The sequence below is a fragment of the Populus trichocarpa genome, chromosome 14 (assembly GCF_000002775.5).
Source record: "Populus trichocarpa isolate Nisqually-1 chromosome 14, P.trichocarpa_v4.1, whole genome shotgun sequence".
In the NCBI taxonomy this organism is placed as follows: Eukaryota; Viridiplantae; Streptophyta; class Magnoliopsida; order Malpighiales; family Salicaceae; genus Populus; species Populus trichocarpa.
The window spans coordinates 11,904,489-11,924,853 of record NC_037298.2 but is presented as its reverse complement, the minus strand read 5'-3'; the positions used below and the strand labels follow the sequence as shown (position 1 = coordinate 11,924,853).

Below are 20,365 nucleotides of genomic sequence, written 5' to 3'. Positions count from 1 at the left end.
TTTAAAATAAAACCAATGTAAAATGAAAAAAAAAACCATTTGGTGAGAGTTTTGTTGGTTTTGTTTTTAAGGGCATCAAAATAATTATACTATTTTAAAACATTAAAAATACAAAAATATCCCCGAGTAGTAGGCTTTAGATTATTTTAATCTAGAGTTAAATTAGTAATTTTACTTTACAAAAAAGATGAAACTACTAATCTAACCTCGTACAATTTATAAAAAAACAATTGTGTTATGGTGAAAAAACTTTCTTGCCCCTAATACCTCGTTCAAAGATGTTTTTGTTTAAGAATAATTTCATAATTATACTATTATAATGAATAAAAATCAAAGTCTTGATAAATAATAACTTTCCTAGAAAAAATCTTTTTTTAATTTAACTTAACTTAATATGTCAACCAATAATAATAGTTAAGGTCACTCGAGTATAAAAACTATCCAAAAAACATGAAAAGTTAGGTGTTTGTTGTGTAATCAAGAATCTCTCATATTCTCTTAACTAAAACAACTTGATGCAATTACTTGACTGTTTATATAAATAATAAAGTTTTTTTTCTTTTAATTTCATATGTAAATTAGTAATTTCATTTCTTTTTTAATTTCATCCTTGTATTGTTTTTAATAGTCATTTGAGTTATTTTTAAAACGACTAAGTTGACTAGATCATAATAGATCAATTCTTGCATAATTTAATTTTAAGCTCGAGTTAGGTAAGAAATTGGTTCGAGAGGTTTTTTATTCTATCAATTTCATTCACAAATATTTTTTACTGGCCAATCAGATTTTTTTTAGACAGGCCAAATCGACTACGTCACGCCAAGAAAACTTCCACACGGTTTAATTTTAAATTCATGCTAGGCAAAGAGTTAGGTTTGAAGTTTTTTTTGTCAATTTCATAAATATATTTTTTTAATTTCAACTTTGGATGTTTTTTACTGGTCGGTCGAGTTGTTTTTTAAGCGGTTAAGTTGATTGAGTCAAGTTAAAATGTTTTTTATATAATTTTATTTTAAACGGGTTAAGTTGGAAGGTTTTAAAATTAACTCATTTACAATCTAATAACAATGCTAAATAATTTTTTATAGCCTGAATGTTTTTTATTACGTTAAATGTTTTTTAATCTAAATAGCATCATGGTGCAGATAATTATAAGAATTAGGTTTTAAGATTTATTCTATGAAAACCGACCCCAGTTGCTCAAACCACATAGAGCATGTGTAAAAAAAAAAAAAATTATAATCTTTTTTTTAAAAAAATTATTATTAAAAATAACCAAATACCTAATAAAGCGTTGCGCGAAATAAAAGGGCAAAAAAAAAAAAAAAAAGAGAAAAGGGACCGATCTCCAGAAACTTCCTCAAACCCCATGATAAACCCTACTAAACACCCATTCATAACTCACGGAGTCTGAGACTCGCTAGAAACAGTGCCCATTTACTCCACCTCTCTCTCCCCCTCCTTCTCCGGTCGCTTTACGTTCAATTTCTTCCTCCCGTGAACGAACGATGCACAGACTATCGAGGCGTTCCGTCTCCACTATCCTCCGCTCCACTGGCTCTGCCTCTCGTTACGGGAGCGCCGCCACCGCTGTCCCATTCTCCGATTATGTACGCTCTTATAAAAAGCTCTTCCCATTTCTACACTGACTTGATACCTGTTTCGTTTCCTTTTTTTTTTTCTTTTCTTTGTTGATTGGTTCTGCTTGAGATATTTTTAGCATCCAGTCTAATGGCCATTTTTTTAATTAAATAAATTCTTAATATTGTTAATGCAATTTCCTCCTATTTTTGGCATAGAATGGGCATAAAGGAAAACAAAGTTGTACAGTTAACCTTAAGACAATTTATGTTTATAGCAAATGTATCTATATGATATTGTGGTCAAATGTGGAATATTTATTTATGAGTCATGAGCAGGTTGTCGACGGTGAGGCCAAATTCAGATGGTACTCGGTTTTAACCACTGGGAGAGAGATACCAAATAAAACCAAGCAGCTGAACTTGAAGCATACCTTTTTTTTGGGTACCCGTTACGAGTCTACGGCTGCAGAATCTGATTCGTCATCATCCCCTCCATCTGTGGGTGAAAAATATGAGTATCAAGCTGAGGTACATCAATGTAGATTTTGGGGAATTTCATTTTTGTATTCAAGGAACGGGAGCTGAATATGGTTTTACTGATGTGTCTCTCTTTTTAATACTTGATGGCAGGTTAGTCGCCTTATGGACCTCATTGTTAATAGTCTATACAGCAACAAAGAGGTGTTTCTTCGGGAGCTTATCAGGCACGTTATTTTTTCTTTCCTTCTCTTTTTCTTAATACTTTGATGCACTGTTACATATTTATATTTGCCTGGAAAGCAAGAGAGGGCATAGTGATTAAAGCATTTCTCTATTTGGAAGCTTATGTAATAATGGATGCAAACAGTCAATAGACTCATTAGTCTTGTGTTCTTTGCTTTTGGAAATTTATATATTGTTGCTTAAATTTTGTACTTTATGAATTTATGTTCACAGTAATGCGAGTGATGCCTTGGACAAACTGCGATTTCTTAGTGTCACTGACTCTGAGCTTTTGAAGGATGCTACTGATCTTGACATTCGTATTCAAACTGATAAAGATAATGGGATTATAACTATCATGTAAGCTTTCTGAACTTCATCAACTGTTAATTATTGATTTTCCATCCGATTCAACTATTCCAACATGCGGTTCTTTCTTGCAGTGATAGTGGCATTGGTATGACTCGTCAAGAACTTATTGATTGTCTTGGAACTATCGCACAAAGTGGAACTGCAAAGTTTTTGAAGGCATTGAAGGTCTAATATTTTCTTTAAGCTGTATTGAATTTTTTATTCCAAGTGTTTTGCTGGATTGCTTGAGTGCTTAAAGAATTCATATTTTCTTAACAGGATAGCAAGGATGCTGGTGCTGACAACAATTTAATTGGGCAATTTGGTGTGGGCTTTTATTCAGCTTTTCTCGTGGCAGATCGGGTATGACCTTAATGTAAAGTTTGGACATTTTTCATGTTTGTTATCTTATCTACATCAATATAGAGTTTCCTAGTTTTCACTAATAAACCTCTCCTTGTTGAAAGGTTGTTGTCTCAACAAAAAGCCCACGATCTGATAAACAATATGTATGGGAAGGAGAGGCCAATGCAAGCTCATATACTATAAGAGAGGACACAGACCCAGAAAATCACATTCCTAGGGGAACTCGCCTTACACTGTATCTTAAGGTCTAGCCTTTTTTTCTCAAGCAGCTTGTTTCCTCTTTCTTGAATAGATTTGAAACTCACCATGTTTTTTTATTTGTTCTCCCTACTTCAGCGTGATGACAAAGGCTTTGCACATCCAGAACGGATCCAGAAGCTTGTGAAAAACTACTCACAGTTTGTTTCATTCCCAATATACACCTGGCAGGAGAAAGGATACACTAAAGAGGTCAGTTTTCTCAGTTACTTTAATTTTCTGTTCTCATTAATACTCAAAGATCATAGCAACTAGTCTAATTTTGCACATTTATCTATTATTTCTTGTTCTGTTGAAGGTTGAGGTTGATGAGGATCCAGCTGAGGCCAAAAAGGATGAACAAGACGATACCACTGAGGTATGAAGCATAACTTTGTTATCATTTCATGGTTCTTCAAAATTTAATCCAGTAGCTCTTTTTATTATTCATTTGCTGTTTCTTGTGACAGAAGAAGAAGAAGAAAACAAAAACTGTTGTTGAGAAATACTGGGACTGGGAACTTACTAATGAGACCCAACCAATATGGGTGGGTAAAGATTGGTATATTTGGATGTTGATTAATGCTAACATATAGGAAAAGGTTTGATAAATTCTCTCGACATGTGCAGCTTCGGAACCCTAAAGAAGTTTCTACAGAAGATTACAATGAGTTTTACAAGAAAACCTTTAATGAATACTTGGAGCCTTTAGCGTCTTCTCATTTCACAACTGAGGTAACAACAATTCTCATTCTGGATGTGATAATGATTATATTCTTTTCTACAATTAAAATACATGATTGGATATATGCTTCTAAAATTGGATGATAGTTATCTAAAGGTCAAGGCCAATGAAAAGTGGGTAACTTAAACTTGTCAGGCAAGGAAAAGTACATGTGTTATGTCCCTGTCCTCTAACATGCTGTGCAATTTTTTATTGTTCTCTAAATGTTGAACTCTGAAGTCTTAACTGGGTTCTTTTCTCATTTGCCTCTTTTCATTTCTTGCTAAGCTGGTGAAGGTTGCTCTTGCAGGGTGAGGTGGAGTTCAGGTCCATACTTTATGTGCCAGCCATTGCTTCCACAGGAAAGGATGACATAGTCAATCCCAAAACAAAAAATATCAGGCTCTATGTAAAAAGGGTCTTCATTTCAGATGATTTTGATGGAGAACTGGTTAGAGAATGTCATCCTTCCCTTCCTTTGACTCCCACCTCCTAAACAGATTTGTACTATATGGAAACTGTCATACTCATTCTTCATATTTTATGCTGGCTCACTTTTTTTATTTTTTGCTTGATTAGTTCCCACGATATCTAAGCTTCGTGAAAGGTGTTGTGGACTCCAATGACCTCCCCCTCAATGTTTCTCGCGAGATTCTTCAAGAAAGTCGCATTGTATGAACAGTCAACATTTATTTGTTTTTTCCAAAACCTTTGAGGTTGTGGAATTAATTTAATCTGAATGTGTCATTTTAATTTTCTTTTCTGGCATTCTTGAAGGTGCGGATTATGAGGAAACGCTTGGTTCGAAAGGCATTTGACATGATTTTGGGCATTTCCATGAGTGAGAATAGAGAAGTATGCTATTTCTTATGAAATTACTTGTTTCCTTTTACATCTTCAATGAAAGCTCATATCACAGGATGTCAAAATAATTCTGCACATTGCTTAAGTGTGAATTTAGATATCTATGGGTTTTTTTTGGGAAGCCTTTATGTTTTGTCCTCCATTGAATTTTGTTCCACAAATTCTCTTGGTATTTCTGATGCCTTCCTTCTCTCTCTCTAATTCTCTGGATTGTACAGGTTTTTTTGGGAAGCCTTCATGAAATCACCTGTTTCCTTTTCCATCATCAATGATATCTCTTGCTTGAGTGCTTTTCATTTTTTTAAATAAACCATCTTGCTTTTGTTGTAGGATTATGAGAAGTTCTGGGATAACTTTGGCAAACACTTAAAATTGGGTTGCATTGAGGATCGTGAAAACCACAAGCGTATTGCACCACTGCTCCGATTTTTTTCTTCCCAGAGTGAGCAGGAGATGATTAGCTTGGATGAGTACGTGGAAAACATGAAACCTGAGCAGAAGGATATCTATTACATAGCTTCTGACAGTGTAACCAGCGCTAGGAACACGCCTTTCTTAGAGAGACTCCTTGAGAAGGATCTTGAAGTATGTATCTCACTTGAAAAAACAATTCCACAACATTTTAGTTAATGTTCTGTGATATATCATGAACAATCATATGAATTCTCTCTCGGTGTTATTTCTATAGGTGCTGTTCTTGGTTGATCCCATTGATGAAATTGCCATCCAGAACCTGAAATCATACAAGGAGAAAAATTTTGTTGACATCACCAAGGAAGACTTGGATTTAGGTTAGTTTTTGAGATAAGGCGTGGTTGTTTGTTATGTTTATTCTTCTTTTGTAGGCTTTATTTCTTTTGGAATAAACATCTTGTATTGGAGTGACTATCTGAAGAAAATCTTGAAGATTTGATTGTTGTTTTAGGCTCAATTACCATAATCATACGGTTCTATGAAGGTTATGGCTAGTGGTTAGCTCTGATCTTAATTTTACTCAAGCTTTCTCAATTGTGATATCGACTGGAATAACTTTGTGGGGAAAGTTGAAGAGAACGATCCATTGGTGCTTATTGGTTTCAACTTGGATGTAGATTTAAGTTATTTGACCTTTTCAGGTGACAAGAACGAGGAGAAAGAGAAGAACATGAAGCAGGAGTTTGGCCAAACTTGTGATTGGATTAAGAAGCGCTTGGGTGACAAAGTTGCCAGTGTACAAATATCAAATCGCTTGAGCTCGTCACCCTGTGTCCTTGTGTCTGGGAAATTTGGTTGGTCCGCGAACATGGAGAGGTAAAGTGCTCCTGTGTTGCTTGTGCCGGTGATTTATATGTCAAGCATCCCCACCCCTCTGCTGCGTGCTTGTTTAACCTATAAATCTTATTTTACCGTAGGCTAATGAAGTCACAAACAGTTGGTGATATGTCCAGCTTGGAGTTCATGAGAGGCAGAAGGGTGTTTGAGATCAATCCTGAACATGAAATAATTAAGAACTTAACTGTACAAGGACATTCCCATCCATCTCTCTGTTTTTCATTTGAGTCTTAGTGACTCCAGTGACTCGCACTTACTTTTATCCCCCTTTTTTATTCCCTGTAGGCTGCATGCAGGAGCAACCAGGATGATGAAGATGCCCTAAGAGCTGTAGATCTCCTTTACGATGCAGCTTTGGTTTCCAGTGGATATACTGTGAGCATTTTTGTTGTTTTCTTAATTATACATATATAAAATTACATTTAACCTTGCCGTTGTGTCTCATTTGGAGAATATAATTTGCCAACTTGTAATTGTACTTCTTGGTGTGGCCTATGGAACTACATGTTTAATTATTTTTACCTGTTCAAGCAATCAAGGTGACCCTAAACAATTTGACTCGTTTCTCAACGACCTTTGCATTCGAACTATAGTTTCTGGCTGTTCTCTGACTTAGATTTTAATCCATGCAGCCTGAGGATCCAGCACAGCTGGGTGGGAAGATTTATGAGATGATGGGTATGGCGCTATCAGGGAAATGGTCAAGTCCTCCTGAGATTCAGCATCCTGTATCTTCTCAACCAGGTATCCCAGAAACATTAGAAGCAGAGGTGGTTGAGCCGGTTGAAGTTGATGGGCAGAAGTGAGAGGGGAGGGGACGCAAAGAACAAATGCAATTTTTGCTGCTTCATTTCCATGTTTCATATGCGTATATTTATCTAGGAGGGGGATTATTAAGGCTTTAGTTCATAAATGGCAGAGGGGAATTGTGCAAGACTGAGCTGGACTGATGTTGCCTGAATGCTTCGAAATGGTTGTAGTTAAATGATTATTTTTGTCTTGTTCGCGTTTATTCCTTGCACTTTTAAGATTAATTTGATGTAGTGGATGGGAGACCGCAACATTTATTAAAGACAAATGACAGGAGACCTGAACAGGCAAATGATGACTGATTCTTCAGTAACCTTTTATGGGTTCTTACCATCCTCCTCAAATGATACATAAACATGGTAAACTGCCAAGGACATCATGTCTGTGGGAGATGGAGCGCATGGCCAGAGTGATGACACATTGCGTTCCAAGAGCACGAATGTCTAAACCAGAGAGTGAAATTGATCTTGGTGTATAAAAGCTGGTTCAATATCCTTAGGTATGAAAAAAAAGTCAAAAAACAGAGAGAGTTCAAACCAAAGTTGGGGGAGAAGAATTTGAAATGTTTCAGAGCAGACCACGGAAATGAATTTGCACTTGTGTCGTGTGATGGTTATTTTTATTTTTTAAAATTATTTTTTATATTATTATATTAAAGCGATTAAAAAAAATTTTAAAAAATTAATTTCAAGAAAAAAAATTTAAAAATTACAAAACATGATTTTAACTGTAAAAACAAATAACTTCATAATATGTTTGGTAACGTTAAAAAATTGTGATGCTAAACATGGGGTCCACCAACAACTAAGGTCTGATATTGGTTATTGGTGAAACAATTTCAAGTCTATTTATTTTTATGTTTTAAAAATATTTTAAAAAAATTTTATTTTCTTTGCTTCAAATTATTTTTTGCATTTTCTGATAGTTTTGATATTCTGATGTTAAAAATAAAATTTTAAAAAATAATTACTACCATAATAAATAAATGTTTTTACCTATGTTTCATGTGATTTCCCTTGCAACATCAAACTTTTTATTACTCTTGTTAATTTTAATGACCAAACTAACCATACTTAACAATGAAAATTCTACATGTTTGTTTAATCATTTTATTATCAATATTATTTTCAACAACAATTTTAACCGAAAAAAATGAGTAGACAATACTAGTGTTTTTAAATAAAAAAAAAAATATTAGACTCAGATAATTGACTCGTCTGGATTAAATAAACTCGATTAAATCAATAATATGATTGAAAAAATAGAAAAAATAGAAAATAAACTGAACTAAACAAAAAAAAATTCAATGATTAATTGAAGAAAATAAACGATTGTCAATATCATGAAAAGATATTCCCCCAATATTTTTAAAAGGTCTATATGATCCTATTTGATGACAAAAGAAAAAATTAAATGAGAATGGAATAAGCCTATAGAAAAACAAATTTTAAAACTTAATTCTCATCAAATCAAATGTTGAAGGATAATATTGAAAAAAAAATCAATTTCAAAAAAGAACTAAAAACTTGTCCTGAATCAGCTAGCCAAATCCACGACCTGTCGTGAGAATAGAATAACCTTGTAGAAAGCAAATCGAATAAAACCACAAAGCTTAATTTTCAAACTCACTCACTCAATGTTGAAGGATGAAATTAAAAAAAAACAAATAACATAAAAAAAAACTCAAGTCAACTTGGGTTAACCTGACAAGCCTACAACTCAGGGAATGAGACTGAGATAAGTCTACAGAGAGGAATATGAAACGAACAACGAAACTTAATCTTAGACAAACTCAATGTTAAAAGATAAAATTGAAAAAAAAATCAATTTTAAAAAGTAACAAAAAAAAACCAAAGTCAACTTATACTAATCTTCCAAACTCATGACCTCGATCATGGGGCCGAGATTATCCCATGGAAGGCAAATCCAAAAAACTCACAAAGCTAAATTCTCAATCAACCAAATGGTGAGGGATAAAATTGAAAAAAAATCAATTAAAAAAGATCCAAAATAAAAAAATAGCAATAAAAAAAATAAGAACCAAATCCGATATAAAAATAAAATGAAACAAAATATTAAGGGAAGAAATTAAAAACAAAATTCAATTAAGAAAATGATCCAAAACAAAACAAATGACAATCAAAAGAATAATTATCAAATTTGATATAAAAATTAAATGAAACAAAATGACAAGGAACAAAATTGAAAAACAAAATCAATTTAAAAAATAATAATAAAAAAAACAAACAACAATCATAAGAATGAAAATTAAATCTGATACCAAAACAAAATAACAAGAAACCTTTCAACTTTGGCAGACCAACATGATATCTAAGGAGATAATAGAGAAAAGAGATGGGAGAAGACATAAAAGGGCATTAGAGCATCACCATTGCACCTCTATAAACACGAACCCTATCACCAAGAAGGTGTCACCTCAATGGTTCTAACACATCCGAGGATGGTGCTGGATAGCTGCTGGAAGAAACCGCACACGATGACCTCTTTCCACATGCTAACAAGTGCAATGCACACGCCGACCAAGTTATCCTTCTTGTCTTTTTCAATCCCTAAGACATTTTTTCCAAATTGGATTCTTCAAGCCTTTATTGTTTTGGATTAATAAAATCATATTTGATTTGCAAAACTGAGCATCAAACGTGTTAGATTTCTTTCCTGATATTATGGGATCCCCATGGCTAAGTAACAAAACCAAAAAAAAAAAAATATCAAGTTCAATCTAAAAATAAATAAATGTGAAATGATCAAATTAAGAAAAGATTAAGGGATAAAAGAAAAAAAAAGGGTTGATGTAACAACCTTTAATTTAAAAAAAAAATCTACTTTCTATGATAACGACCTTTTAAGTAATTCAAAAACTCAAGGGTGAATTTCTTTTTGTGCACCCTACCAAGATTTCGGTAGAGTTTCCCTTATATTAGGAACACACCAAGTTATCGACAATTTTTTTTATCTCATAAATCAATATCATAGTCAAGTCTAATCATCATGAACATTTCTCTCATCAACACAACTCAAGGATAACATACATGTATTTTTTCATGAAATCTGAACAGTGTGATTAAGAGATAATTTTCACATGAATTTATATAGTTTACTTTATTAAATGATTAATGAAAATTAAAATTTAGAATATGGTAATTTTTAGGATCTTATCTTAAATTATATAAAATTCAATATGGATACACAAAATTAACAAAGGGTTACAAAATATAAATATGATGCTTCATAAAACATGATTAAAATTTCAACATGGAATACCTCAAATTACGATACATATCAGTTTAATATATTTAAATTATAATATTAAATTCAATAACAAAAAGTGGCATTATAAGAATTAATAGGTCGACTCTGGAATGACAAGGACCTCACAATTACTTTATTCCATCACATTAGATTATAATACAATAACTTTATAAGTAAAACGTGTGTGTATTTAAAAATAGCTATTTAACTCATTAATCTAGCTCTATGAATAATTTCAACTACACTATTTTCAATCCACATATAATTTATACATATATTTAACTCTAAGGCAAGCTTAGTTTTCCCGGCAATTAGACATATTGATGCCACTAGCCCTTCCACTTAATTAGTCTAATAAGATTTTCTTAGTTATTTGAACACAAATGTCACTAGCATATTTTCGATCAGCTAGTTTAATAAATCACCCCGGTCATCTAAACACAAATGCAACTAGCCCCTCTTGGACAACTAGTTTGATAAAATCTTCATTGTCATATGAACATAAATATCAGTAGCCCCTCTCAAACAACTAGTCTAATAAAATATTCTCAATCATTTGAACACAAATGCTACTAGTTAAGTACTCGTGCTCTATTACAGGTCGGATTAGATGTCAATTTTAGTGTAAAAAAGAAAAATATATAGGCGTTTTTTATTTTCTAAAAAAAGGAAAACTTTAAAGGGTAAATTAGACTTTACATCTTGTAGTTTAATTATTATTTTTCACTTTACCTCCATTTTTTCATAAATTACTGTTTATATCTTCGAGTTTATAAGTTCATAACACATAAAAAAAACAATAAAAAATATCATATCATTTACAAGATTGTCATTATATTATATTTAATGACTAAAAAGCTTTTATATTAAATATAACAACTTTTTCATTACATTAAAATAAAACTAGTCACCACCGTCACTCTTTTCTCCTCCCTTCACTATCCACCATAAAAAGGTCTATATCTATTGCTACATTATTGGTCATTTCTACCCCACACTCTCTGATATTAAATTTTACAATCATAACAAGTGAGGATTGCTTCTATTCAACCCTTCAATTCAATCACATAATGTGACCCACTTAATCAAACAGGTCAAACACAACTCAATTGTCTCTTTTGAGATCGATTTGACAACAAAAAATTTCAAGCCATAATTTTTTATTTCTTAAAATAAATTGAAAAGACATCATTTTTTATTGACATGGGTTGACTCAGCTCAAATTACCAAACTTGCCAAACGGATCATGAACCCGTTTAGGTTAAATAACTTGACTTTTTGGGATCAAATTGTATATTATATAAACAACTAAAACAAAAGGAAGATTCATTATAACCCCTCTTATATTTTATTATTCACCACTACAATGTAATGACTATTTTGTCATTCCTATCAAAAAATACATGCCTTTGGATTAGGGTAATTTTAGTATTTTTACAAGGAGTAATAGTCATTATTGATTTTTTTGGGAATATTTTTGTCTAATGAATGTTTTAATAAACAATAAAATAACTAAAATACCCCCAAGAGCACAAAAACAAGTGGTCTCAGGTAGGGGCATTTAAGTATTTTTGTTTCTTCATAAATAGTAGAATTACACATATGCCCTTGCATGCAAAATATTGAATTCATTGTAGTCAAGGGTATTTAGGTTTTTTTTTTGGTTAATTATAGGTTTGCTTGAGGTTAATAACATAATTTACCATTAAAATAATAATCTTATATTTAAAAAGTTGTTGGCGCATGCAAAAGAGCACCCCCCAGCGCGTTGGAATCGCCACACACTTTGAACGGCGCATGCAACGATTTCCAACATTCAAAAATGGGCTTTTGTTGTCTTAGTTTATTCCTCGTTGTCTCCTCTTTTATTATAGGCGGCACATATTCTCATAATAGGTTTCCAACATTCCTAGTGACTCTTTCTTTTTTTTTTCTTCATTCATTTCTTTCTTTTACCCCGATAAATACACTATAATTTTCATTGTTATAGTTATAGTTATTTCATATCCATACCTTTTAGTTGTAATTAGTGTTTTTAGTTATTTTCTCTTTTGTTAAAGTTTTGTTTATTTTCAATTTAACCATTGGTGTTTAATTTGTATATATAAGGTATTTTGATTCAGTCCTTCTACTTTTAATTTTTTTTTTCTTTTGTTCTTTTGTCAAAGTTTTTATAGCTTTCAATTTTATCATTTAAATCAAGTTTATGATTTTTGTTTTTTCAATGATAATAATGATTTCAATTTAGTCCCTTTTCTTTTGATTTTTCATTGTTTTTCTTAGCTTTCTTGTCAAAATTTTCATAATTTTCAATTCTATCCTTAAAATAAAGTTCATGATTTTTATTTTCTCAATAATAATAATGATAATAATAATAATCATGGTAATATTAATGATGATGATGATGATGATATTATTGATAATAATAGTAATAATGATGATGATGATAATGATGATGATAATTATAAAAATATTATTATTATTGATAACAACAACAACAACTAAATTAGTAATGGTGGTGGTGACAACAACAACAACAACAACAAAATTAGTGTTGATAATAATAGTAGTAGTTGTTGTTGTTGCAGTGATAACAATATTGTTGCTTCTACTACTACTACTACAAATAACAATAACATTAACATTAACATTAACATGAGAGAGAAGAAGAATAAGAAGAAGAAGAAAAATAGTGACGATAATAAAAATACAAATAATATTTGTTTTGATGATAGTGGTAATGAGAATAGTAATAGCAACAACAGTAACAACAACAACAATAATAATAGAAATAGAAATAATGATAATGATGGTGATGATATTACTTATTAATAATAGTAGTGATAGTGATTTTGATCGTCATTTTTTGAATTGCTATTTTTTAAAATCCTTTTGTATGATTAGGCCTTCTTTTTTTTCAATTTCATCCTCTAATATTTAGTTTTTTAGAAATTAGATTTCATGATTTTTATAGATTTGATACTTCAAGTTTAATGACTTGGATCATGAGTTTAAAAAGTTAACATATTTTTTTAAAATGCTTTATAAAACTTTTTATTTTTAATCGGGTTATTCCAGTCACATAATCTTGATCATGAGTTCGACAGAATGTCTCGTGTTAGTTTGGATCTAATTGGAGTTTTTACATATTTGTCATAAATGTCTTTTTATATATTTTTTACCCATTTTCAATACCGAAATATTATTTTTTATTTAAAAAAATAGTTTAGTCACGTTGCGAAGCAGAGGCACGGAGGCTAGTAATAACTATACAATAACAGAAATGTACAAGAAAAAAAAAGAATAAAATTTAAGAAAGAAAAATATAAAAATAAATATCATAAAGGGATATACAATAAGATTGTTATTAATATTTAAAAAATATGCTATAATAAAAATTAAACAACACTTCATTAAATAATATTGCAAACATGTTTTTAATTAGTTTATTTAAATAAATTTTAATTAAAAAACTTGACCTAAAAATAAATAAAAATATTGAAGTGGATGTCACTTAATCTCCTTTTGTTTTCTTCTAAATATCAAGATGATGATGCTTTAGATCAAAACAAGTCAATCTAGTTAATCAATAAAATTTATAATCCTAGTCATCAACTTGTTTGGGTTTAATAATGATTTTTTAGAATTCACTCTTCATTTAATTATACAAAAATAAAAATATATATTTGAAAAAAAGTGATTAAATAAAACCAAATATAAAAAATAATGATTCTATTAAATTTAAATTTAAATTAAAGAGAAACAATTAAAAGGAAAAAAAAAGGTTAGATAACTGGGTCTTGGAGTGCAACTATTATTTATTTAATTATATAATAAAAAATTTACTTGAAGTAAAACAAATAAATAAAACTAAATAAATAATAATTACAATGGGTTGTACAAAAAGAACACTTGTTAATATTATAAAAAGATTTATATAATCTTATTCAAAAATAAAATAAAAATGGAATGGTATGTAATAAAAAATATCTAAAATACATTCTTAATTAATTTAAGAATTTAATAAAATAATATATCTATTGTATTTTAAATTAATTTATTTTTATGAAATTAAATTTAAATTATTGAAAAAAACATTTTTTTAAAAAAAGCTAGGCATATGAGTCTGCATGACAAACACGTTTGGCTCGCAAGAAAGAAAAGGCTATGTGTGGGGGCCTACAAGGCCGAACATGCGCTCCTAACTTTTGCTTCTTTACACACATACACACACATACTTGGCTAAAGGAGCATATAACATGTCATTCACTAATCAAGATAAGATATTTTAAAAGCGGAACTTCTGACTTCTAGGTTTCAAACAACCTATTTTCAACTTTTATTCGGACTAATAACAACTAAGAAACATCTTAATGGCCTCAATAAACTAATTTTTAGTATTACATTAGCATTTAATCTGTTAAACAATGAAAGATAAACTTGAAAAAATAATAATTCTCAAACCTTAATCTATTTTTTTGGCAAGATAAAGATAAAAAAATATACATAAATAAAACTTTGATCATCAAATAAAATTCATTGATACCAAAAACAACTAGTTTTGTTGCTAAAATTGGTTATATACTAATTTTTTTATCTTTTTTTTAGTGATTTTTTTTTCTTTAAACTCATGAATTAAAATATAAATAAATGAAATTTTTAACCAAAATGTTCAATAAAGGACAAAAAAAACTTGAAAAAATCATAAGGAAAGAGAGAGAGAAAAGGTGCATTTTGAACGGTGGGGTAAGAAGAGAAACTATTTATTTTAGTCATAATATCAAATTGGGTACTTGAATGTTTAATTTTTTCAATCAACATAACCAAAATGCTTTTTTTATGCTTTACACCATGAGAATCGCATACAAAACCAGTTAAAATAAATTATAAACTCGAAAATTCATATAACTTAATTCTTCAAGGACTAAAAAAAAATAAACAAACTAGAGACTGGAATAAAAAAATCTCAAAGCTCAACACTGTTCTAAACAATGCACTGTGAAGGTGTTCACAATGTTTTTTTTTCATAGGATTTAGTTTCTCTTAATTGTAATTTATAATTTGTAATTACTAAATGTAATGTAATAAGGAGAAGATGTTTTTTTTTTTTTGGTAAGAAATGAATTTTACCAGCCACTTAATAATTTTAAAAAAAATGAATAAAAGCTACTTAATTTATAAACACAACAAAACCAAATGATTTTTTTTTTTACCACTTATCTATTTAGTCAACGTTAGTAAATTATTTATTGACCCATTAATGTGTTAGCCAGCCAAACCCCATTGCCGCCGCGTCTAAAAAGCAAGTCAATGCGCCACAAACAGTCAAACAGTGACAAATTGCAAGCATGCGAAGCCGGTGAACACAAATTAAGACACCGGCTTAGCCGCTAGCCGTTTTCTTTCGTTTACGACTTACTCTCTCATATTGTCCAGTCTTGTCCCTGGGTAAAGTCGTCGGTTTGTTCCTGTCATCTGTAGTCAAGCCTCAACACTGGAGGACAAAATGGTAAAGATGCTGATTCAATGATCTCTCTGCTCTCTTGTAATCCTTGTTGATCGATGCCTGTTTCCTTCATCTCTTCCTCCATCGATCCATTTGGCCTTGTTTCACCAGGTCTCTCTCTCTCTCTCTCTCTCTCTCTCTCGTGCTGTCTTTCTTTTTATTTGCTTCTGTTTGGTTGCTGAGAGAACAGGTAGAAAAACCAGAAGAAATGTTTTGACTTCTTTTTTTTATTATTATTGTTTGTGGTTTAAGTGGTGAATAAATAGATAGAGAAATTTTTTAATTAACTGATAGATTTTTTTTTTTAAATAATTTTTATTTCATGTTAGGAAAGGTTTTTGAGAGGTCAGATCTGGTAACTTTATGTTTGGATTTGGTAGCTTTCTTAGTAATTAAACAGATCACTTCCTTTGCTCTGATCTACTGTTTGCTTGTTGCAGCTTTGGTATATTTAAAAAAAAAATTCTTGCTTTTTTTTCTTAATTAGTCTGATTCATTAATGATGCTGATTTTCTTTTAAAAATAAATAAATCGGTGAGCGTGTATGCGTTGCTTTCGTCTGTTATAGCTGAGCAGTAGCTGATATGGTCTCTCCATGTGATTGTGCTCAATTTTCATCAATTATGCTTTTATATATATATATATGAATATCCTCTGGAAATCATGGTTAATTCTAAGCAAGCAACAAAAAACGTTCTTGTAAAAAGAAGGGATTATTACATATAATTTTGATCAAAACTTTACTGGACAGAAAAGCCTTTTTTAAGACAACATTTAATTTTTATTGCAGATTTTTTCCTGAAGATTTTTTTATTTTTTACAACGGAGGTGTTCCTAGTTGGGCCATGCTTCTCTGTACTCTTCTTTCTTCTTTTTTCACACATTTCCGTAGCTTGAATTCTAATGATAGTGATGATAAAAGTAGGTGGTGATGGATTGATGATGTGTTATAGTTCCTTGTGACATTGACAGGAAGAAACCACTAATTGATGGGCACATCATCTGGTTCTAACATTCATCACCACCCTTCATCAAAAATGCTTCCTCCACGACAGCAACCGCGTGCAGCTGGACTACAAACATCACTGTCCTTGGTGTCTTCTGATCCTCGCCTGTCTCCTGATGCACAGGAACTGAGATCTAACTCTGATAATATTCGTGAATCACCTACTGAAAGTGCTAGTTCACGAGAAACTTGGCCCACTGCTGATGCCATGATGACAAAGAAGATGGAGAATGGCAAGGCGGAGAATGATTGCCCTGAACAGTCTGTCATTCGTCGTGTCTCAGTTGCAGATAAGATAACTCTTCGTGACATAGCTAGGGAACGAGTTGACGTGATTTCTGAAAAGATGCATCATCTACCTGATGATTTTCTTGATGAGCTAAAGAATGGTCTCCGGGTTATCCTTGAAGGGAGTGGTGGTTCACAGCACAGAGAGGAATTTTTGATTTTGCAGAAGCTTGTTCAGAGTAGAGCCGATTTGACAGCAAAGACATTGATTAGAGCACACCGAGTACAACTTGAAATACTCGTTTCAATAAACACTGGAATTCAGGCTTTTTTGCATCCAAGTATAAGTCTTTCCCAAACTTCCCTGATTGAGGTCTTTGTGTTCAAGAGATGCAGAAATATAGCATGCCAAAACCAGCTTCCAGCTGATGACTGTACCTGCGAAATATGTGCCAACAGGAGCGGTTTCTGCAATCTCTGCATGTGTGTGATCTGTAACAAGTTTGATTTTGAAGTGAACACATGCCGTTGGATTGGTTGCGATTTGTGTTCTCATTGGACTCACACGGATTGTGCTATTCGTGATGGGCAAATTTGTATGGGTCCATCTATTAAGAGCGGAGCTGGCCCAACTGAGATGCTTTTCCGTTGCCGAGCCTGCAATCGAACATCTGAGCTCTTGGGTTGGGTGAAAGATGTTTTCCAACACTGTGCACCAGCATGGGAACGAGAGGCCCTTGCGAGGGAACTTGATTTTGTTAGTAGAATCTTCCGAGGAAGTGAAGACACTAGAGGGAGGAAACTCTTTTGGAAGTGCGAGGAACTTATTGAGAAAATGAAGGGTGGACTTGCGGAGTCAACAGCTTGCAGAGTGATATTGATGTTCTTCCAAGGTATGTATTATGCTAAGCATTAAATAAGATAGCCTTCTCGCCTTCAGTATTGGAAGAATATTTGAACTGGTGCGTTAGTTTGCTTTGCCTTCACTGGCTGCTTGAAGCAGTGCCTAAGCTGCTCCAATATCATTACCGTTATCTAAATATTTACCGCATTTTATGTGTGTGTAATAAATTGAAATCCTAGCAAGGTATAAGGGTAGTGCCCAGTGAATAGAATTCCAAGATAAGAAAAAAATAACGTCAGGTAAATCAAGATTAAAAAAAAAAAAAGTTACGTAAAGGTTTAATTTAGTGAAAGGAATCCTTAGTTCATAAGGATAGTAGAATACCATCGTTAAAGAAAAAAAAAGTAAAACACGATTTTTATTTACTTATTTGATTGTAGGATGATGAAAGTTCTGTTTTTGGACAACAGATAATGACATTTTTTTGTACAGAGAAATGACAAAATTAGAAGGTAAGGAGTTAGCGTGGAAGTGTTTATATATATATATATATATATATATATATATTTTAATGTGAGCTAGTTTAGATGAGATCATTCAAAAATAATATAATTTTATATCTGGACCAATCAAAGAAGAATTAAAAAATAAAATTTTCCTTTTACATGTGGACCAATCAAAACGATTTAGCATAATGCGAAAACAACTGAATCTAAGCTTTTTAATCCAGAATTCTGGAAGAAATTGCCAAAGGATTGCAAATCTCTCATCTTTAAACTTGTCTATTGAGGTTCTTACGGTGCTCAACCATCACATCCATACTTGGTGATCTTAAAGCCAAAATATATTGATAGAAAAGTAGACCACCATGATTAAATAATATGTTAAAAGGCTCATGGATTACAAATAGTTTCTCTTAAGATCTGTACCTTATAATGATGATAGTAAGAAGAGATAAAACCTTAGCATTTACATGATAATATAAAAGCAGACCTGAGTTTTCTTTTCTGTTGTAAAGAGAGCATGAACTTTTCTTTAAATATAGTAGGGTTTCAAGGGTTTTAAAAGAATTTAAGTTTGAGAGTATTTTAGTAAAATAAGAAGGAATTTTGGAGTTAATATATATATATTCTTTTTGCTAAAGTACCTATGATTATTATAACTAGTAAGGGTATTTCGACAGAGTTGGTGATTTGTCATGTGGTTATGGATGTATGATATATATTTTTTATACATGCTTCCCTGCAGTATCTTTCTTATTCTCACGAAGTATATATGAAAAGAATGTTTCCATTTTTTTGCAGAGGCAGAGAGAGTTTTCTTTCTTAAATATGATAGTGATTATTTTATTACAAAAGCAGAGAGTTTCATGAGTATAGGGGTATTACTGTGTTCTGACTCCGCTAGTCATGTAAGTGAGCATGCCATATTTAGACATGCTAACAGTATCTCACTTTGATCAGAGCCTGTGACATGTTCACACTGAAATTCTATTAATGTGATTGGAGCTGATGTCTTCATTCTATTATTAGACTCTTAGTTCAAGCAAATTGGCAAGCTAATCATAGCATGTGTCTCTTCTATTCTTTGAGCTTTAGGGTTCATCCTTGCTCTGCATTTTTTGAGAAATCACTCTTTCCCTCCTATCAGTATAGCCTCTGTTTTGTTATGGTCCTGTGGGGACTGAAGAGTCCACATGTGGTTCCATGTACATTTAACTGATTAACTGAATTATTGAATATGTTACTTGAAATTCAGTAGAAATCTGCTAGATGAAATTAAACTTTTTGTTCTTTTCTTCTGTACCCTTCTTTGAAGAGCTCGAGGTGGACTCTCCAAAGAGCCTTGAAAATGGGGAGGGTGGGAGGCTGATAGCCCCGCAGGAGGCATGCAACCGAATTGCTGAAGTGGTGCAAGAGGCCATAAGGAAGATGGAGATGGTGGCTGATGAGAAGATGAGAATGTTTAAGAAAGCACGCATGGCTCTCGAGGCATGTGACCGTGAGCTGGAGGAGAAGGCCAAGGAAGTGGCAGAACTAAAGCTAGACAGGCAAAAAAAGAAGCTACAGGTTGAAGAGCTTGAGAGAATTGTGAGGCTTAAGCAGGCAGAGGCTGACATGTTCCAGCTCAAGGCCAACGAGGCAAAGCGAGAGGCTGAGAGGCTGCAGAGAATTGGGCTTGCTAAGACAGACAAATCAGAGGAAGAATATGCTAGCAGTTACCTCAAGCTTCGTTTAAGTGAAGCTGAGGCAGAGAAGCAGTATCTGTTTGAGAAGATTAAGCTGCAGGAGAGTTCGCGTGCATCACAAAGCAGTGGTGGGGCTGACCCCTCACAGGTGTTGGCATATTCCAAAATCCATGAAATTCTTCACGGCTACAATGTCCCCCCAAAGACAGAAGCACAGCCAAACGAGCGCCGCCATTTCAGGACAAATCCCTGAGCAAAAATGCCTTCTGCTAAGTTAAAGTTTGATTAAGATGTTTAGAAATGTCGCTCTCTTGCTGAACGAATGTGACTCTTGCCGAACAAGTGTGAATGAAATGCTATTTGGATTGATTTCAA

General features: G+C 32.3%; 2 protein-coding genes across 7 annotated transcripts; both read left to right on the top strand.

Moving 5' to 3' along the window:
* The first annotated feature begins 1,330 nt into the window (after positions 1 to 1,330).
* Positions 1,331 to 7,150, top strand: LOC7455993 (heat shock protein 90-6, mitochondrial). Of its 3 annotated transcripts, none has more exons than XM_052447175.1 (20): positions 1,331 to 1,610; positions 1,920 to 2,111; positions 2,214 to 2,287; positions 2,520 to 2,645; positions 2,729 to 2,822; positions 2,916 to 2,999; positions 3,104 to 3,247; positions 3,339 to 3,452; positions 3,559 to 3,618; positions 3,716 to 3,787; positions 3,870 to 3,974; positions 4,274 to 4,414; positions 4,543 to 4,635; positions 4,741 to 4,818; positions 5,158 to 5,412; positions 5,516 to 5,618; positions 5,943 to 6,117; positions 6,219 to 6,324; positions 6,424 to 6,513; positions 6,771 to 7,150. In XM_052447175.1, exons 1-20 carry the CDS (start codon positions 1,509 to 1,511, stop codon positions 6,942 to 6,944), a joined length of 2,382 nt encoding a protein of 793 aa, XP_052303135.1. In that variant the 5' UTR covers positions 1,331 to 1,508; the 3' UTR covers positions 6,945 to 7,150. The 3 variants fall into 3 exon arrangements, with proteins under 3 accessions (XP_052303135.1, XP_024441419.2, XP_002321183.4); XM_024585651.2 differs by having other exon boundaries at positions 1,332 to 1,610; positions 3,713 to 3,787; XM_002321147.4 differs by having other exon boundaries at positions 1,332 to 1,610; positions 3,710 to 3,787.
* Positions 7,151 to 15,667: 8,517 nt separating this feature from the next.
* On the top strand, positions 15,668 to 20,365 carry LOC7455992 (OBERON-like protein). Of its 4 annotated transcripts, XM_024584830.2 has the most exons (4): positions 15,704 to 15,835; positions 16,515 to 16,579; positions 16,697 to 17,851; positions 19,621 to 20,365. In XM_024584830.2, exons 3-4 carry the CDS (start codon positions 16,714 to 16,716, stop codon positions 20,241 to 20,243), a joined length of 1,761 nt encoding a protein of 586 aa, XP_024440598.2. In that variant the 5' UTR covers positions 15,704 to 15,835; positions 16,515 to 16,579; positions 16,697 to 16,713; the 3' UTR covers positions 20,244 to 20,365. The 4 variants fall into 4 exon arrangements, with proteins under 4 accessions (XP_002321182.4, XP_024440601.2, XP_024440598.2 ...); XM_002321146.4 differs by lacking the exon at positions 16,515 to 16,579 and having other exon boundaries at positions 15,668 to 15,835; XM_024584833.2 differs by lacking the exon at positions 16,515 to 16,579 and having other exon boundaries at positions 15,701 to 15,835; positions 16,678 to 17,851.